Source organism: Paramormyrops kingsleyae, chromosome 9, assembly GCF_048594095.1.
Source record: "Paramormyrops kingsleyae isolate MSU_618 chromosome 9, PKINGS_0.4, whole genome shotgun sequence".
NCBI lineage: Eukaryota > Metazoa > Chordata > Actinopteri > Osteoglossiformes > Mormyridae > Paramormyrops > Paramormyrops kingsleyae.
This window is the reverse complement of record NC_132805.1, coordinates 26,504,500-26,522,250: the sequence shown is the minus strand read 5'-3', so window position 1 is coordinate 26,522,250 and position 17,751 is coordinate 26,504,500. Positions and strand designations below refer to the sequence as shown.

The 17,751-nt window shown below is 49.9% G+C and overlaps 3 protein-coding genes across 5 annotated transcripts in view; 1 reads left to right on the top strand and 2 right to left on the bottom strand.

Moving 5' to 3' along the window:
- Positions 1 to 216: 216 nt before the first annotated feature.
- rnf115a (ring finger protein 115a) lies at positions 217 to 5,099 on the bottom strand. Its single transcript, XM_023806193.2, has 9 exons — positions 4,876 to 5,099; positions 3,804 to 3,862; positions 3,603 to 3,660; positions 3,189 to 3,433; positions 2,426 to 2,494; positions 2,280 to 2,352; positions 2,056 to 2,149; positions 1,333 to 1,448; positions 217 to 1,232 (listed from the first exon to the last, which is right to left on the bottom strand). Exons 1-9 carry the CDS (start codon positions 4,951 to 4,953, stop codon positions 1,113 to 1,115), a joined length of 912 nt encoding a protein of 303 aa, XP_023661961.1. The 5' UTR covers positions 4,954 to 5,099; the 3' UTR covers positions 217 to 1,112.
- Positions 5,032 to 12,126, top strand: polr3c (polymerase (RNA) III (DNA directed) polypeptide C). 2 transcript variants are annotated; one of them, XM_023806191.1, is made up of 15 exons: positions 5,032 to 5,170; positions 5,836 to 5,982; positions 6,165 to 6,429; positions 6,528 to 6,728; positions 6,888 to 6,976; positions 7,064 to 7,168; positions 7,316 to 7,408; positions 8,101 to 8,181; positions 8,290 to 8,341; positions 8,503 to 8,563; positions 9,747 to 9,897; positions 9,992 to 10,093; positions 10,198 to 10,247; positions 10,369 to 10,518; positions 11,772 to 12,126. In XM_023806191.1, the coding sequence occupies exons 2-15, from the start codon at positions 5,836 to 5,838 to the stop codon at positions 11,851 to 11,853; spliced, it is 1,629 nt and encodes a 542-aa protein (XP_023661959.1). In that variant the 5' UTR covers positions 5,032 to 5,170; the 3' UTR covers positions 11,854 to 12,126. The 2 variants fall into 2 exon arrangements, with proteins under 2 accessions (XP_023661959.1, XP_072572779.1); XM_072716678.1 differs by having other exon boundaries at positions 6,528 to 6,732; positions 6,892 to 6,976.
- itga10 (integrin, alpha 10) overlaps positions 11,271 to 17,751 on the bottom strand; it is a 26,404-nt gene continuing 19,923 nt past the window's right edge. For both annotated transcript variants that reach the window (XM_023806189.2, XM_023806190.2), the window contains 12 exons: positions 17,599 to 17,684; positions 17,365 to 17,506; positions 16,927 to 17,019; positions 16,759 to 16,835; positions 15,140 to 15,229; positions 14,955 to 15,039; positions 14,734 to 14,847; positions 14,394 to 14,501; positions 13,889 to 14,002; positions 13,644 to 13,739; positions 13,324 to 13,437; positions 11,271 to 12,662 (listed from right to left, as the gene is read on the bottom strand). In XM_023806189.2, the coding sequence (XP_023661957.1) occupies positions 12,606 to 12,662; positions 13,324 to 13,437; positions 13,644 to 13,739; positions 13,889 to 14,002; positions 14,394 to 14,501; positions 14,734 to 14,847; positions 14,955 to 15,039; positions 15,140 to 15,229; positions 16,759 to 16,835; positions 16,927 to 17,019; positions 17,365 to 17,506; positions 17,599 to 17,684 (1,176 nt within the window). In that variant the 3' untranslated portion in view covers positions 11,271 to 12,605. The remainder of the gene's footprint in view (positions 12,663 to 13,323; positions 13,438 to 13,643; positions 13,740 to 13,888; positions 14,003 to 14,393; positions 14,502 to 14,733; positions 14,848 to 14,954; positions 15,040 to 15,139; positions 15,230 to 16,758; positions 16,836 to 16,926; positions 17,020 to 17,364; positions 17,507 to 17,598; positions 17,685 to 17,751) is intronic.

Here is a 17,751-nt window from a genome sequence, read left to right as displayed (position 1 = left end):
CTCCCACAAACAGCTGACCATTACTATCCAATCCAGAGAAGCAGTCATACTCACTTCCTATTGGGTGTACATTTCCTCTTCCGCTGACACCTTTGTGTATAATTGAGTCAGTATCTGTTTGCTGAAGTCCCTTACTCCATTACATCTGTGTGAAACTTATCAGAAGATAATGCCTTAAGCAGGAAGTACACTTTCTCCTAAGTAACTTGCTTGCTGTGGGATGTTAATGTTTTTATTTTTTATATTAATACATTCTCATACACAGTCTAATATGTATAGTTTTCACGCACTTTGCAATATTTAGAGATCCACCATCTTTTATTATCAATATGCTTTATCTTTTTTTTTTTTTTTTTTAATCAGAACTTGTTGGACTAAAAGTATTTACATTAAAAAAATAGAGTGATAGAAATGAGAACGAAAGACAAATTCGTCAACCGAGGGGAAATAAACGTCTAGAGATTTGTTGTTGTACTATATACACATAGGCAAGAGAATGACGGGGGAATGCAGACAGATGGGGAGGGGGGGGAGACACGTGCTTCTTGTAAGACCAGAGTAACGATGGAAAGAGGAGGCGAAGAGGTAGGATAGAGGAGCGCAGCCCAACCGGATTTGAAAAACATGGTTCTGTGGGAGTTGCACTTACTGTGTGTGTGTTTGTGTTGTGTTGGGGGAGGATGCTGGTCAAGTAACCAGTCCTGGTTATGTGGGGGCAGTTTTATTGCTATTGGTGATCTCATGGGCTGGAACAGCAACAGCACCCTACATAAGCAGGTGGAGTACAGCCCAACAAGGTCAGTGGTAGACTGCAGGGGGCGTCACGGGGACAATCACTTTGTCAGTGGGCCAGAGTTTAAAAAAAAAAAGAAAAAAAAAAAAGGGGGGGGGGGCGACAGGAAAAAATAACTCTCATAGGTGCCGCAAACAGGACAGAGAGAGAAGGGATGAGAGAAAGGGGGACAGGGAAAGAGAGGGTAGGACAGATGGAGAAGGAAAAAAAAAAAAAAAAAGAGGTCTAGGAGTTGTCGTTGTGGTGGGGAGATTATGACAAAAAGCAGCTCCCTGCACGTGTGTGAGGGCGGGGGGCCAAAGGAGGTGGGAAGCATCTCTCAGAAAGACCATCTCTCTTGTGTGCGCGGGTCGCTGCTGAGGGCCGACGGCTCTGGGGAGGCCTGGGCGCTGCTGTCCTCGCCGTTCAGGCTCTTCCGGCACACCGGACACGTGTCGTGCTGCGGGCGGGGGGTCAGAGGTCACGCATCCATCCACAGTGCCCTTCAGAAAGCCCCCCCTATCTGTACCCACCCCCCCGCAGGGGCACAGCACACTTACCAGCTCCAGCCACGGAACTATGCAGTCGCTGTGGAAGAAGTGGTTACAGGGGAGCTGGCGCACGGGTTCACCGGCGGCATAGTCCTCCTTACAGACGGGGCACTCCATGTTGGAGTCTGCGGAGAGAGGGGCGGCCAGTGAGGGGCGGCCAGTGAGGGGCGGCCAGTGAGGGGCAGCAGAGAATGTCCAAAGCTATAGACGTGTAGAACAAAATGCGTGTGACAGTATAGACATGCGACACAGCAATGGACAGAAGGGAAGGGACTTTATTTTGGGATGGGAGACATTTAACAGATTTGGGGAGGGGAGTCAAGGATACGTTTCAGCAGGAGGACAATGCGCGCACGCACACACACACACACACACACAGAGACACACACAGAGACACACACACACACACACACACACACACACACAGACACAGACAGACACAGACAGACAGACACACACACACACAACTAGGTGTCAGGGCACATTCACTAAAGGGAGAGAACAGTCTTATCATGACTTGGAAAAGGAAACAGAGGAACTCACAGTGCATGTTCACTGTCCCTGAGCCACACCCCCCTGCCCCCACCCCCAAGGCAGAGCAACACAAAGCCAAAACAGAAAGACACTGAGCCCTGACATGTAGAGACTGGTTGCACGGCATGTAAAAAACACATGAGGAAGTGTGACCAGCTGCATGGAACAACCATGGAAGGAGCCGGAAAGGTGACTAACCTGCTTGTTCCTGAGAGATGACGACTGTGGGGAGGGAGCTGATCTTCTCTTTCTCTGCGGGTGGGGGGCCGGTGTTCTCAAACTGACCCAGCAACTTAAGAGAAGAAAAGAGGATCAAGGACAGTAAGCCCCCGGTGGTGGTGGGGGGGATGGTCCATCAATAGGACCAGCCAGAGAGACCCCCCCCCCAGCCAGGGTCAGTGACATGCAAAGCCCCAGCTGACCTGTGTGATGACGGCATCCAGCCCGCCCTGCCCCCACGCATAGTCCCCCGGGTTCGAGTGCAGCATGCCCGTCCTGTGAGGAAGAGGAGAGGAGGAAGGCCATCAGTTGTCAACACAGGGCAAGCGAGTGACAGCGCACGACTTACCATGACAGAGGGGTGGTGCCTGGGGCTCCAGAGTTAGCAAAGAGTCCAGCCAGAAACTGCTGTACTATTCTAATAAAAGAAAGAGAAAGAAAGAGAGGGAGTCATGTGAGACTATAGTAGGAATATTAAGGGAATCGCGGTTACTGAGAGGACACTGGGTAAGCTAATATTCACACTGCAGCCACCCTCCGATTTACCTTAACTGTCTGTATATTTTCTCCTCCCTAAAAGATAATTTCTTACCAGGATTTTCATTTAAAGACTGATATCCTCCACATGATCTTTTTCAAACAAGAACTTACTAAAAAATGTTCACTGTTACATTAATATTTGAAAAAAAAATAAGGATTTTTAGTTTTTGGTATATGTCTTTTTTTCTGTTTATGGCAGTTCTTCAGGAACAAAGTGACGTATATCAAGGGAAGGCTACACAGTGTTTACACTTTAAACATCACACACAGCTGCCGAACACCCTATTCTCTGACAGTGCTGTGCTCTAAGAGCTAGACAGGACAAACAGATCAGCTGAACGCCACTGTCCTGGGTCAGTAAAATCCACAAAACCTGTTTCAGGAAGTCTTCCTCCCATTTACAGCTTTCACTTTCTTTTTGGTAACACTATATTCGTTACAGATGCTAAAACACTGAATGATATGACTGAAATATGCCATGTTCTCTACTGGGGAGAGCCACAGCTCAGCGAGACAGCAGGACACATGCCCATCTGCCTGGAGAAGATGCAGGGACAGGGAGGACGACTCACCCTTCCACGGCAGGCGAGCGGTCTGGTCGACTGCTGCCCCGGGACCGGTACCTCCGCTGACTGTGCAGGCGAGAGGGGCGGCCGGGCCCCCAGTGATCGCCACCTCCAAGCGGGGGCCCCAGAAGCCCCCCAAACCCTGAGCCACCAAGAGAGCCCCCTCCCATCATGCCGGGGCCCCGGGAATCAGAGTCAGAGGAGCTGGAATCCACCGTGAATGGCCGCTCCACGAAGAGCAGGTGCCATAACTGAGGGGGAAAGGAAGAGGGCAGAACTGGCCGGTCATCACTCTTCTCAAAAATGATCTCCCACGCCTTTTACACATAGGATGTCTACGGTTTATTTTGGTTACTTTACATAGCATAGAGCAGACACCTCCAAAAACGGAGCAGGAAACAGGGGTGGAGAGAGTGCTACCTCTGCAAACTGTGTAGCTGTGTCATCGGTGATCCCGTTAGCGCCGCCCTCCAGGAGACTGGGAGAAAAGCATTGCAAATACAATCACCATTCTTCAAGTTGCAAAGGCACAAACACCGTATTTACCACCCACTATACACACTGAGCATAATGGCTGTGTGTTGTACAGCAAAACAAAAGGAACAACTGTTTTTAAATCACCTGGAGTCTTCGGTCACTTCCTCTATGAAGCCCGACTCACATCTGGGACATATATACTCCTGCAAGCAAGAGGCACAGTTAAATGCCTATCTAGGGCGCAACTATAAGCGGCTGACCAAGAGCTGGTCATTATGGAAAGCGGGACTGGGAAAGAGTGACCCTTTCCTCACTTCCAATGCATCAAGCTGACACTAGACCAGTAAAACGGCGGATGGAAGAGTCAGCTCAGAGAAGAAGGGGAAAGAAGCCATGGTGACTTTATGCAGCACTTCTGTATGGCACGATGAATTATCAGCATTGCGTTACATCAGTGTCAGCCTGGAAATGTGCCTCCGGACAGGGAGAGGCCCGGTACCCCAGCCCACTGGTGCCTTACCCATTAAAACACTGAGCTACAGTCCGCTGCCAAAGCTTGTATTTCAGGTAACGTGTACATATACATAACTTTACAGTAATGTACACCACACACATGCGCGGCCACACAAAGTCTTTGCCATGGACGGTCCGAATCGCACCGGTTCGGCAGTACCGACATCACTAGGAGGGGAAGGACAGACAGAAATACGGGATAATTCGACCCTCAAAACGCAAGAAATTCGGCCGTCAACGGTCGCATACGCGTCGGCAGTTTGTTAGCACGGCGGCCCGGCAGTCCGAAGCGGGGATCGCCTTGGTCACCCGGGCTCCGATGCGGCGGCCTAGGCTTATAACGCTGCGCCGGAGCGGTGGAGGAAACGTCCCGATGGGTTCACGAATAAGACGGGGATCGAGATCGACACGACAGCGAGAAACGCGGAGCGGACGGCGATGTCGGGAGCAAAGCCGCAGGCCGCGTCCGTAAAGAAATAACCGCATAAAGCGAGTGATGTGCGCCAGACGCCCGCTCGGCTGTTTCTCCGTGTGTAAAAACACAACCGGAGAGCAATCGGCTGGATAAAAGGGCACCGCTTCAGCCATCGGGCCTGGAAGTAGAGACCAGCGCCCGGTCCCCGAAGCAGGTAGGCTGCGGATCGAGGCGACAGCGGACGGGGAAGAAGCGCCGTCGGCGGGCGGCGCGGAGCGGGCTACTGACCGGCAGCTTGGGGTTCACCTCGCCTTTACAGCAGTGACAGAAGAAGCGATGCTGTGGAACCGCCGCAGCCTCCGCCATCTTCCCCGGACTGGCACAAACACTGACGTCGGTCCTCCTACAGTCGGAAGGAGGCGGTCCGTCGCCAGCCCTGCATGCAGCGCGGCCGCCTCGGATCAGTCAGTCCGTCTGCCGGCGCGCTGTTTTCGGCAGTCGGTGCCCGGAAGTGGCCGCTTCGCGCACAGTCCCGGCCGGGGGAGAGGTTCTGTGAGACGGTTCGGGGGACTGCAAGGCGAAGGTTTGTACGGAATATATTTATGGATATTTAAAACACCACCGTGCATGATCCTAATTGGCTTAAGGAGCTTAGGCCCCCCAGTACAGTGTCAAGGGTGCGGGGTTCACATTAATCAGGATTGTGGGATGAAAAATGTAATTAAAAGCGGTAACGGATCTGGGGAAACGTGTTTGTACGGATAACTGCCTAGTTAGTAAGAAACGTGACATGTACAGATAAGGCGTACATGTTACATGTTAATTATGAATGTGGTCCCGTGATTGCTGCGTGTAATAATGTGTTAGCTTGGGTACATGGAATGCATTTTAAATGAGTAAGAAGTTGTACATGAAGTAGGGGAGAACCTGTGGCTGGGTGCAAAGCAAGAAATTACTTTGTATTAAATAAGAAATGAACCAGCAGCTGCACTTCTGTATTGCAGCGCTCTGAGCTTACAACTTACCTTACAACTGGTGACAGTGGTTCCTGGAAGCGTGTGGTGTTTTCAGTATGTTATATCGTTAGGACATGAGGTCATGGCTAACGCGTGTAACCCTGGAAATATGTACATTTAAAGTGTAGCCGCTATGAAGTTTTTCGTTTATGCGTAATGTCGTTAGTAAGTACGGTGGCATGCAGTGCAGTACTAAAGCTCGCTGAAAGTTGGAAATTACACGTGCCAACAGATGACGGCGCAGGAGGTGCGCCTGTGTGGACTTTTGCTCCAGGAGCACTTTGGTGAGGTGGTGGAGAAGGTGGGCACGCATCTACTGAGGATCGGACCCCTAAGCCTACGCGCCATCGCTCACGAGACCAGCACCCCGCTCGACTTGGTACTCCTGCACATTGTCACTCGCTATTGCTGTAATCGTTTGTGCTGTTTATGTGAAAATGAGCCTCCTTGGAGTCTGACGGGTGACTTTTCTCGCATTTACACTCTCGCATTCACACTGTCTCTGGGAGGTGAAAGGCTGCTGTTTGATCAGACTGTCACCCCCACCCCTCTTTGGCCCAGGTGAAGAAGTCCCTGTGTGTGCTGCTGCAACACAGTCTGTGCTCCTTTGAAGGCACGCAGAAGGGCCCCAGGGGAGTGGTTGAGTACCGCGCCAGCTGCGAGCGCATCCTGCGCATGCTGCGTTATCCGCGATACATCTACACAGCCAAGACGCTGTACGGGGACACGGGGGAGCTCATCGTGGAGGAGGTGCTGCAGCGGGGTCACATGACCATGAGCCATGCCGTGCAAACGGTGGCTGACAGGCTGACCCATAACATGGAGGGTGAGGCCGTCGGCAGGGGGGTGGGGGTTAGGAGGGCATACAGTGAAGCGCAGGGTGAGGCTGACCGCACATGGTCATCCCTCTGTTGTTCTTCGTAGAGGGATCTAGCATGGAGTACAGCGAGGTAGTCTCAGCTTTCTCCCGACTGGTAGAAACCCACTTACTTCAGCGCTGCCCCTCCGTGACTGAGGGCCCTCTCCCGGTGGCGTCCTCCGGGGGTCCAGCTGCCTCAGCGACCGTGCCCACCCTGTCGGAGTGTCAGACAGAGCGCTTCAACCTGCCCCCTATCACCCTCAAAGGCAAGTCACCTCCACGCGGCTCTGTGTCTCTGTGGTGTTTTACCAAGTGCTGCTGCATTGTCAGCTGCCTGCTAGCGTCTCGTGATCCATACCAGCCTTGCGTTGTGTGTGTGTTTATTTTTTTTGTGTGTTGTTGCTTCGTTTGCATCCTACGTTCAGGTAGGGGTAAACGGCGGTTGTCCAACGAGGATAATGAGGCAGAGCAAGCTAGGGGGAAGCGAGCCAGGCTGGATGATGCCAACACTAAGGTGACGTTTCCCGCCCAGCGTGGCGAACGCCGCAGAGGCTTGCTGCAACCATCCCTTTCACCTTAACAGCTATCCTGCTTTTGTCAGACCTCAGGTGACGAAGGGATCTACTGGCAGGTGAACTTTGAGAGGTTCCACCAGTACTTTCGAGACCAGGCCATCATCGGCGCAGTTGCCAGCAAACTGGACCAGGTCAGCACCAGAATGCATTACCTAGACTAGGACACCATTAATGAGATGTCCTAGTACTGGATTGTAACTAAAGCAGATGTAAGACAAGCTGTTATACGACACCGTTCACCCTGGGGCATGCTGAGCCGTGTTTCTGCATACGCACAGACCAGCAGCGAGATCGTTCGGACCATGCTGAGGATGAGCGAGGTGACAACGACCCCCACCGCTGCCTACACACAGCCCTTGTCCGTGAACGAGGTTGGTCTTGATGTGTTGGACTCCCTGACTTTGTGTCTGCTTCCCACATCTCTGATCTAGCAAGTAAATGGAAAAAAAAACAGACTTTATGTGTCGCTTTTTGAATTATTTTTTATATTATATTATATAATATTATTTATTTTACTGTGGGGAGAGTTTATTCGTGACCTGCCCTTTTGAGCCCTGATATGAAATCTTCCTGTTGGCTTTGGGGATCCTGTAAGAAGGGAGTACTGCTCTCAGAGGGGACAAGTAAAGTGTAGCTAGCAATTATGTGGCCCCTAAGACCATGTGACCTTGGGTTCCGCTGCCAGATTTTACGTATTCAAGGGGCCCTGTAAAGTACTGGGCCCCCTTAATCTACCAGGGTATCCATGCCCCTACTGCACTGCTGTGAACAGTACAGATTCATTCTGGTATCAACAAATGCAGTACAGATACATTCTGTTAAAACTGTGTCGACAAGATCAGAACAGAGGCATTCTGACAAAACTGTGTCAAGAAGCGCAGGACAGACACATTACAACAAAACTGTCGGAAAAAAATTACTGGAAATATAGTGAAGGTTCGTTAAATGACGGGATCAGGGTTTCTCTGCTGACCCAAATCTGAGCCCCTCCCAAGGAGAGAGGGCCCATTTCCTAATGCCGTTGCTGCTGCTGGTTCGCTTACTCCCGTCCCCATGGTTTCAGATCTTCCGGGCTCTTCCTCCCAGTTACAGCATCAGCAGGCCAGTTTTGGAGCAGTACCTCACCCTTCTGGTGGATGACCCGGTAAGGAACCCCCCCCCGCCAGCTCCTGAGGCTGAAGTGTTGTGTTTCAGAACTTCCTGCTAAACGTCTCGTTCTGCCCCCCTCCCTGACTGGCTCCATGCATTTCAGATGGAGTTTGTGAGCAAAACAGGAGACAGTGGGGGTGGCATGTATGCCGTCTGTATCCTTTAACCGTGAGGAGGCCCGTGTCTCCCAGCCTGCACCAGTGGCCTTTAACTATATGTATATATATCTATATATATCTCACCACATGTCATATTTCTATAACTGTGTATGTGACTAATAAAAAATCTCAAACGTAGAATCTTAACTGATAGTCAGATGTACACAAAGTGCTGACCAGCCTGGCAAGGGCTACACTGGAATCTGTAGTACAGGAGAGGTAATCCTAGTTCATACGTCACTTTTTCATGTGTGCTGTTGGGCTGTGGACAGTCATCTGTGCTGCAGCTTGTGTTTATACTACCTTTGGCTGTGCATGCAAACAGCAGCGATACTCCACCAGACCAGCAGAGGGCAGATGTATGGTAACGAACACAGATAGAAGCAGTGTAGTGAAACAGGTGAAACTTCTATAAAGTTTTAAAGTTATTAGTTAAGGCTTGGGCGGCATTAACATAATAAGGCACATCACAGTATTTTGAAATGCTTACAAGAAAATTTGCTGGGATCCCAACCCCCCAACCTGCTCGGTGAATTTTATTGCCAAGCCTTCAAAATGCCACAATAGTGCTGATTTATAAAGTATAGTATACCTTGGTGTAATGTCTAGACAGTATGTAAAATTAGATATGTGGGGCCCTCTGACCTTCCTCATACAGCTGCTCACCAGATCGACTACTACAACAACAATTATTCTTCCTCTACTCTTTTGTAGTTGAGTGCTCATCTGTAAAAGACCACGTAGCTACCTATTGGGAATACCCAATCAATTGTCTTCCACGTGTGGTGGGTGCGCTTGGTTTCTGCTAGACATAAAAATCTGGGCTACATGTGCACCCACTGCAGTCGTCCGCAGCCAACCCGATGAAGATATTTACGTCACGTCCCCTTGTTTAGTGAAGAATGAACTGGCCCATAGGCCTGCAGCTTTCATAGCAGTTTATTAGTTTCCCTTTTCTTAATGTTTCAGTGTTTTTTTTTTTTTTTTTTTCCCTGCCACTATCCATTTCTTAAAGCATGCCTGCTTTTTCATCTCCAGGGATGTTACCGTGTTATTTTTTCCTGTAGGCGTATTTTAACCCTTCCCAAAATTAAGATGCTACATTCCGCAGTTAGCTAATCGTGTAGTTCGCTGGTTGCTAATCGTGCAGTTAGCTGGTTGCTAATCGTGCAGTTAGCTGGTTGCTAATCGTGCAGTTAGCTGGTTGCTAATCGTGCAGTTAGCTAGTTGCTGATATGCTTCAGTCATATTGCAGTTTGTATTAATGCTGATACGTTAATGTTAGAGTCTGTTGTGAAACTTACATTGATCATATGCCTCCTGGTTGTTTTCAGTAATCTGGGGAAACCTGAAAAATAATACATACCCTTGTTCTGTGTCTTCGATGGCTTCCATCTTGCAGGTTTGGCTCGCGGTCGGCCCGCATCTTTCGCTTGTTGCTCCGAAAACGCCACCTTGAGCAGAAGCAGGTGGAGGATTTTGCCATGATTCCCGCGAAGGAGGCCAAAGAGATGCTCTACATGCTGCTGTCAGAGAACCTGGTCCAGCTGCAGGTAGTGGCTACGCGCGAGTGCCCCCTTTTGTCCTGGCTGACCCCCCCCTGCCACTCGTGCTTGTCACTGTAGCTGTGCCTCCATTCTGATTCAGGAAATCCCGAAGACCCCCGATCACGCGCCTTCGCGCACCTTCTATCTGTACACAGTCAACCCGCTGTCCACTGCACGGATGTTGCTGCAGCATTGTTACAAGGTAGGGCTGTCCTAGGACTGGAGGACTCTGCTGTCTGGGAACCCACTTAACATCAGGTGTTCTGGTCCCTCAACACTCTCTTTTTCTCTCACCCCCTTCTGCAGACAGTGGCTAACCTGATTGTGAGGCGTCTTAATGAAACCAAGGAGAACAAGTGAGTCAACTCAAAGTGAGCTTCTGAGCAAACAGAAGTCCAGGGGCTCCGTGTAGGGACAGATTTGCTTTTTCGCTACACTCGTTTTTGGTGATGAGCATGTGACTGTTGTGATTGACAGACGTCTGCTGGAGAAGTCCCAGCGCATTGAGGCGATTCTGGCCTCCCTACAAGCCAGCGGGGCGGAGGCGGCTCAGCTCACAGAAGTGGAGGAGATGATCACTGCCCCTGAGAGGCAGCAACTGGAGGCCCTCCGTCACCATGTCAACAAGTACAGTACTGATGCATCCCAGCATTGCCGTGTCAACATGTAGGGTACAGATGCATCCCAACATTGCTGTGTCGACATGAATGGTACAAACATATCCCTGCGTTGCCGTATCAACATGTAAGGTATAGACGCAAACCAGCATTGTCGTGTTGACACAAACAGTACAAATGCATCCCGACATTGTCGTGTCGACATGTATGGTATAGACATTCTGGCATCGTGGCATGCACAAGTACAGTACTGACACAATCCCGCACTGCGGAACAGAGCGAATCTCACATCTGAAAGTGCAATACAGGCACATTCTGACAGTACAGGTGTTCTGGCAATTCCTTGTCAACAGGCATATTTCTCACAATAAATGTCACATTTTTAGTTTGACTTCTGTCGAAGAGTTAAGTAACTGGCACTCCCTGACGAGTGACATCACTCTGACTGTGGCACCATAGTGGCGTAACAACAGCAGACTGATATCGAGCCCTGAGTTATATTAAGGTTTCGGCAATGAGGGCAGCCCACTTCCTTCAGAAACATTAATAGTCTGCAGCTCAAAGCAGGTTCAGCTTCTGTGCAAATGAACGGGGGCGAGCGAGGCTCTGCAATCAGGCCCCGTCTCTCTCTTTGATACAACACTGCTGGCAGTGGTGTGCAGCTCGATCCAGCTGGACGGTCACCAAGCCCAACGCCCCCAGCCCTGTTATTTCAGGACTGCATGGTGGGGAGGGAGGGGTCCACTTTCAGACACAATTCAGTTGTAGAAACATTGCTCAGTTTAATGGCATTTTTCAGCTTTTACACTGTTTCAGTGCCACCGTTTGCATATTAAAACTTACAACACTGCAGGTTTTGATAAGTGATGCATTGTTCCTTCTAAATAATGTCAGCAAAATCAGAATATCAGGAAAGGCATGAGTAAGAAACTCGGAAAGCATGCTGCTGACGCTGTGAACTTCAGCTAGGACAAAAGCTTTTTAAAAAAATTATTAAATTAACAATAAAACAATGTAAAAAAAAAAAACACAGAAACCAAAAGGAAACCGAAACTGAAAGAAAGTAGATGTTACATATAAGAACATAAGAAATTTACAAACGAGAGGAGGCCATTCGGCCCATCTTATATGGTACAATGGCGCTGCAGCGGGCCCCCCACAGGGAGCAAGGTCAGTGGTAATGGGTGATAATTATCACCGTCTGTCACCAGCCTTTAGTAGACTCTCTCCTCCTCACTCCTTTGCTCCCCTCTGCGTGCGCAGGCTGGATTCCAGTGAGAACCAGGTGGATGAGACCATCTTCCTGCTGGAGTCTCACATCAGTTCCACGATGGCTTCACGCTGAGCGAGATGAAGCGGCAGGGAGGCGCTCTGCACACACAGCTACACCGACGACTACATGAAGCCTGGGTCGTGTCTCCGGTCGACGCCAGGCCACGCTAGACGCTGCTGTAAATCTTTCCTCAGCCATAAGTTTTATTAATGGTCCTTATCTTCAGCAGACATTATAGTGTAATTAAGACTCTATCTACATTTTGGCCCTTTTGAATGGTAGTAATGTCAAAGGGAATTATTGTATTAAGTTCTATGATTTGATAATAAATACTTTCATTATGTATGTATGTTTGTCAGTTTATTTTATTGCATCTTGAGGGATAACTATGGATAATTTAGTGCATATTTGGTTTACATTCAGGTGCATCAGTTTTTTTTTGCTGTCTGACAGTCATGATATCTGAAAATAAAATGTATGAATAATATTTACCGTTCCAATAATTTCATACTGGATCTGAATCAACCACAAGAAAGACCAAGAAAGTAACGCCAAACGTCGGTCTAGTTTGATATTAATATCATGTGCTTGCTCTGTTTGACCCTGTTATCCACAATGATGTTTCACGCTTCTTCAGTTTTTATGTGTATATATATATATATATATATATATACACACACACACACACACACACACACTGTACAATTCAGTCTGGAGCCATCCAAATGCAGCCTGACTGGGCTGGATGAAACAGCGCATGGCGCCGCCCTAGAGCTGGACCTTGGTTGTTGCACCACCGTGGAGTCTCCCTCCTGGGCTCGGGCTCAGTCGTGTGCTTGGGGATCCTCCTCGGCCCTCTGCTTCCTCGCGAAGAATCCCAGCTGGATGGGGGGTGGCAAGGAGGAGAGTGTTGGACCAAAAAACAGAAGGGGCATGCCATTGGTGACTTGCCCCCCACGGAGGCCAGCCTGGGAGCCATCATGGGCAATAATGATGGTGCATCTGAGCTTCTTAGTCACCACCCAGTGTGAAAGGCACCATGGAACAACTCCCCGGCTGACAAATCTATCTGCTGTTTAGCGGATATCGTATATAGTTTAATTTTGTCTTTAGGTAAGAAAAAATAAATTATAGACCTCCACTCTACAGTATGTGATTGTTGTACTCTTAGGGAAACGATCAAAGGGCTTGAGTTTATGGGGAGGAAGAGGCTTGTGGGAGTTTTACTAAAACAAAAATGTTCTGAGGGCAGAATGAAAAATGGTTCAGAGATATATCCAATCAGATTGTAGAAGTGGTGGTTCCAAACAACTTGAGAAGATGGACCCACATCTGATTGGTTGGTCCTGCATCCTGTAATTGGTTGGACCCACCTCCTCAACAGTCTGATTGGTTATCTCTCTGAACCAATAATTTCTTGTTCTACCCTCAGAACATTTTTGTCTAAGTTAAACTCCCATGAGTGAGGAAGAGATGCCAAAGTGTGAGGAGAGAGTTGGGGGTGAAGATGAGGGTTAGCCGGATAATAGTGAGCAGCAGCACCTTCCACAGGATGAAGATGATCAAGGCCAGCAGCAGGAGGCCCCCGATGATGCTGCCGATGAGGATCCAAAGAGAGATGGGGATGGAGCGGCCCTTTAACACCTCCAGCACTGTCTGCGTTCGGGAGCGGAAGCAATCAGAGGCGGGGCCAAGCGAAGGGGTGGGGCCAGGCAGAGGGCCGTGCCCACCTTGATCCACACCAATGGGAGCCCACAGCTAACCCTGGTGACCTAAGTTACTAACCCTGCAATTGTACATTCCTACATGGTAACAATGATTCACTCGTACCTGTTCTTTGACGCCCTTCGTAGTTTTCTTACCTCCCTCACGAGGGCGCTGTTTCCCAACGTGATGAAGCTGGACTGCCGAACCCCAAGGCTGTAGGTGCTCACAATCTTAACTGCTCTGAACTTGGCCTGACAGACAAGGTCATTGATCACTAGGTTTAAGGTCAAGCAATGAAACATCATTGGAATCACAGCAGTTTCCTGCTGACTGACAAGTGAAGAAAACACACAGATACACAGAACACAGCATCAGTCTGGTACATCCCGGTCTGTCCCACCTCTCTGAAGAAGCTATCATGCACCATCCTGGTTATCCGGATCACGGCTGCTTGTCCGTGCAGGAGCTCCTGGATTTGGCACACCACAATGACACACCATGACCTGGAGCAGTTCTGAGGAAAGAAACACGGGAAAAGCTCTCTGTTTATATAATCACAGCCTAAGAGATGGTGAAAAAATAAGCCCAATTCCCTGGGGAAGTCAGATGTACAAATGTTGGCTACAGACACTCTGTAAGTATGTTCTGATTTGACTCCTGATCTTCAGTTGTTTCCACTTCAGTAGCTAATCCAGGTGAAATGCGATGTGACCTTGTTATGCAAGGACCGAGATCTCCAAACCATCCATGGAAAAACGTCAGGCAGTTGCCTTTCTCAGCAGAGCTTAATGGACCATGCTGGCGATGCAAACGGAATGGCACAATACGGAATTGACCCACGACAGGAAAAGGTGCATGACAGCCCCCTGTGAAGATCATGAGGTAGTGAAGGGGATCCATCTCACCAGCTGCTCTGACTGCTGCATGTCCTCGGGGTGTAAAGGACGCACATCTCGCTGCTTCTCCTTCAGCTGGGCCAAGTCGCTCTGGATGGTGCAGCTGACCCCCAACACCTGGGGGGCCACAAACAGCCGGTCTCAGCCCCACATCCAGGTTTGTCCCGGCCGCTCGCTCTAAACCCTAATTATCGATCATCCGTATCTCACACACAGATTGCCTAAATCACTACACCATGCAGTTGTAACAATGTATAAAGTTCTACTGGGTTCTATTGAGTAAACCTGTCTCTCTGACAATGGAGTGAGGCCCCTGGCCCTACAGATGGCCCCTGGCGGCGTGCCTCACGTTTTGGGAGCTTGCGTTGATCACAGACATGAAGAGACGGTCTCCGGATGTGATGGAGGGCAGACGCAGCTTCAGCTCCAGGTTTGGGACTGAGAAGCAACCCAGGTTCAGCACCTGGACGCAGACAGCAGGTAGCGGTGAGTTATAGCCCCGCCCAGTCACAGTGTGTGACTAATAAAAATGGTCAAGGAGACTCACAGGCAGACCAGAGGATGACATACCCTGAAGTTGGTGTGGAACCTGGGCCCCAAACCTTCTGAGGCTGTGCGGGTCGGGTGGACCTCATAGCGGTTCAGGTTGGAGTCGCTGTAAAGGGGGAGGGGGGGCAGCATCTTAAAGGCCCCAGCACCGGAATAGGATGTGCAGAATCTGTGAAGATTTCGGGGTGGTTGTGACAGCCACTAACCTGGTGAGGAAGAGGTCCGGCTCGTACTTCACCACGCTGTGCAGTTGGATGCTGTTGTCGTGTAGCGTGGCCTTGCGCTCAACGCTGTCACTGTAACAGGCACGGAGCATGCAGTGAGCACGCATGTAGCACGCAAGTAGCAACGCGCGGAGCACACACAAAGCACGCATAGAGCACCATGCAGTCTGCATTTCACCAAAGTATGTTCCCTCACTTTATGTAGGTGTGCCATTTAGCATTAAACTGTGTCAGTATGTCACATGCATCTGTTACACAGAACAGGTGGTGTGTATGGCCTGGGTGGGTGGGGGGGGGGGGGGGGGTGAAGTCAGCCTGACTCCGTACCCCACTGCACCCCTGTTCCCTATTTCTAAACCTAACCCTGACCGAACCTTGCAGTGTCCATGTAGGAGTCACTCGTAAACTTTAAAACCACAACCAATACATTCAGACACAATGAGAAAAAGTGAATTAGAATCACCAATAGTGATGGTTAAATGTGGGCACTGAAAGTTACTTTTAGCAGTGCAGTTGCTGTGATGCTAGGTGTGAAAACACGGTGTTACCTGACAGATACGGTGCAGAGTGTGTAAACACGGTGTTACCTGACAGATGCGGTGCGGAGTGTGTAAACACGGTGTTACCTGACAGATACGGTGCAGAGTGTGTAAACACGGTGTTACCTGACAGATACGGTGCAGAGTGTGTAAACACGGTGTTACCTGACAGATGCGGTGCGGAGTGTGTAAACACGGTGTTACCTGACAGATGCGGTGCGGAGTGTGTAAACACGGTGTTACCTGACAGATACGGTGCGGAGTGTGTAAACACGGTGTTACCTGACAGATGCGGTGCGGAGTGTGTAAACACGGTGTTACCTGACAGATGCGGTGCAGAATGTGTAAACACGGTGTTACCTGACAGATACGGTGCAGAGTGTGTAAACATGGTGTTACCTGACAGATACGGTGCAGAGTGTGTAAACACGGTGTTACCTGACAGATACGGTGCAGAGTGTGTAAACACGGTGTTACCTGACAGATGTGGTGCGGAGTGTGTAAACACGGTGTTACCTGACAGATGTGGTGCGGAGTGTGTAAACACGGTGTTACCTGACAGATACGGTGCGGAGTGTGTAAACACGGTGTTACCTGACAGATACGGTGCGGAGTGTGTAAACACGGTGTTACCTGACAGATGTGGTGCGGAGTGTGTAAACACGGTGTTACCTGACAGATACGGTGCGGAGTGTGTAAACACGGTGTTACCTGACAGATACGGTGCGGAGTGTGTAAACACGGTGTTACCTGACAGATGCGGTGCGGAGTGTGTAAACACGGTGTTACCTGACAGATACGGTGCGGAGTGTGTAAACACGGTGTTACCTGACAGATACGGTGCGGAGTGTGTAAACACGGTGTTACCTGACAGATGCGGTGCGGAGTGTGTAAACACGGTGTTACCTGACAGATACGGTGCGGAGTGTGTAAACACGGTGTTACCTGACAGATACGGTGCAGAGTGTGTAAACACGGTGTTACCTGACATCTGCTGTGTTAAATGTGTAAACACAGTGTTACCTGACAGCGGTGGTGTTGAGTGTGTAAATATGGTGTTACCTTACAGCGGTGAGATTTATCTGCACTTTGTTGAGCAGAGATGTGCAACTGAACTCGAACTCCAGCAGGAAGCTGACCTGCACGTAGAGACAGCACAGTGGTCAGCTCAGAGGGAGAGATCGCGGCGGCACAGCTGAGGCTGAGGAACCGGGAGAGCAGCCAACACACCTTGGACTGGGAGCGGAAGACGGGATAGCTGATGTTACAGGAGTGGCTGCCGGTTCTGAGGGCCGTGCACTCAGTCTTAAACTGGGAGTCTTCCTGTGGAGACAGAGAGGGAGGAGGCACCTGGGCTCTCTTAGGGTTCCTCAGTAAGGGTCACCTGTTAAGATGACGAATCAAATAATAGTTTCTGAAGGGTCTGATCATATCCCAGTTGACAAGACAATGTGTAATTTAGTGACAAAAGCAGATCAAAGTTCTTTGTTGTATTACATGAGAACGGAGTGAGTTTTGGTTCCGAACACTGTAGCATGTGGTGAGGAAGCCTGACTTTAATTCTCAGCTTAGGTTTCATCCCAAAAACAACAAGGAATGGACTAAGCGAGTTTTGGAAATCTGTCACATGCTTCAGACAGCACAGGCGGAGGAGCTGTTCAGCGTTACCCGGACACTGAGGGTGGAGAAGTGCAGGTTGGCCGAGTACTGTAGCCTCAGGCTGGAGTTGTAGGCGTTTTCTAGACGGTTCTGCAGGGTCACCTCCACCGCCAAGCGCCGACGGGGGCTGCGGATCACGTGTGGGTCCTGCCTGGAGGTCAGGGGAGACAGAGTTGTGACATCACCCTGATTGCACCCCCCGGGTAAGATGGCGGTGAGTAGGGCACCATCTCTGCCCTGTACCTTGTCCCTGAGATGTCCATGCGTGCCTGCAGCACCAGGTCCGTCACACACACATCATCCTCACCGCAGTCCTTGAAGAACGGGATCTGTGGGGAGGTGGAGGTTGGGGGGGGGGGTACACAGAGACACTCACTTAAGCCCAGATGCTAATTC

Bases quoted from the DNA above. Each gene is read 5' to 3' on its own strand.
- rnf115a (XM_023806193.2), bottom strand. From the start codon at position 4,953: ATGGCGGAGGCTGCGGCGGTTCCACAGCATCGCTTCTTCTGTCACTGC. The intron at 2,495-3,188 runs GTGAGTCGTCCT...TTCTTTTATTAG, and splicing joins CGCTCGCCTGCCGTGGAAGG to AATAGTACAGCAGTTTCTGG. The intron at 1,449-2,055 runs GTTAGTCACCTT...CTCTCTCCGCAG, and splicing joins CATCTCTCAGGAACAAGCAG to ACTCCAACATGGAGTGCCCC.
- polr3c (XM_023806191.1), top strand. From the start codon at position 5,836: ATGACGGCGCAGGAGGTGCGCCTGTGTGGACTTTTGCTCCAGGAGCAC. The intron at 6,729-6,887 runs GCAAGTCACCTC...TCCTACGTTCAG, and splicing joins GCCCCCTATCACCCTCAAAG to GTAGGGGTAAACGGCGGTTG. The intron at 9,898-9,991 runs GTAGTGGCTACG...ATTCTGATTCAG, and splicing joins AGAACCTGGTCCAGCTGCAG to GAAATCCCGAAGACCCCCGA.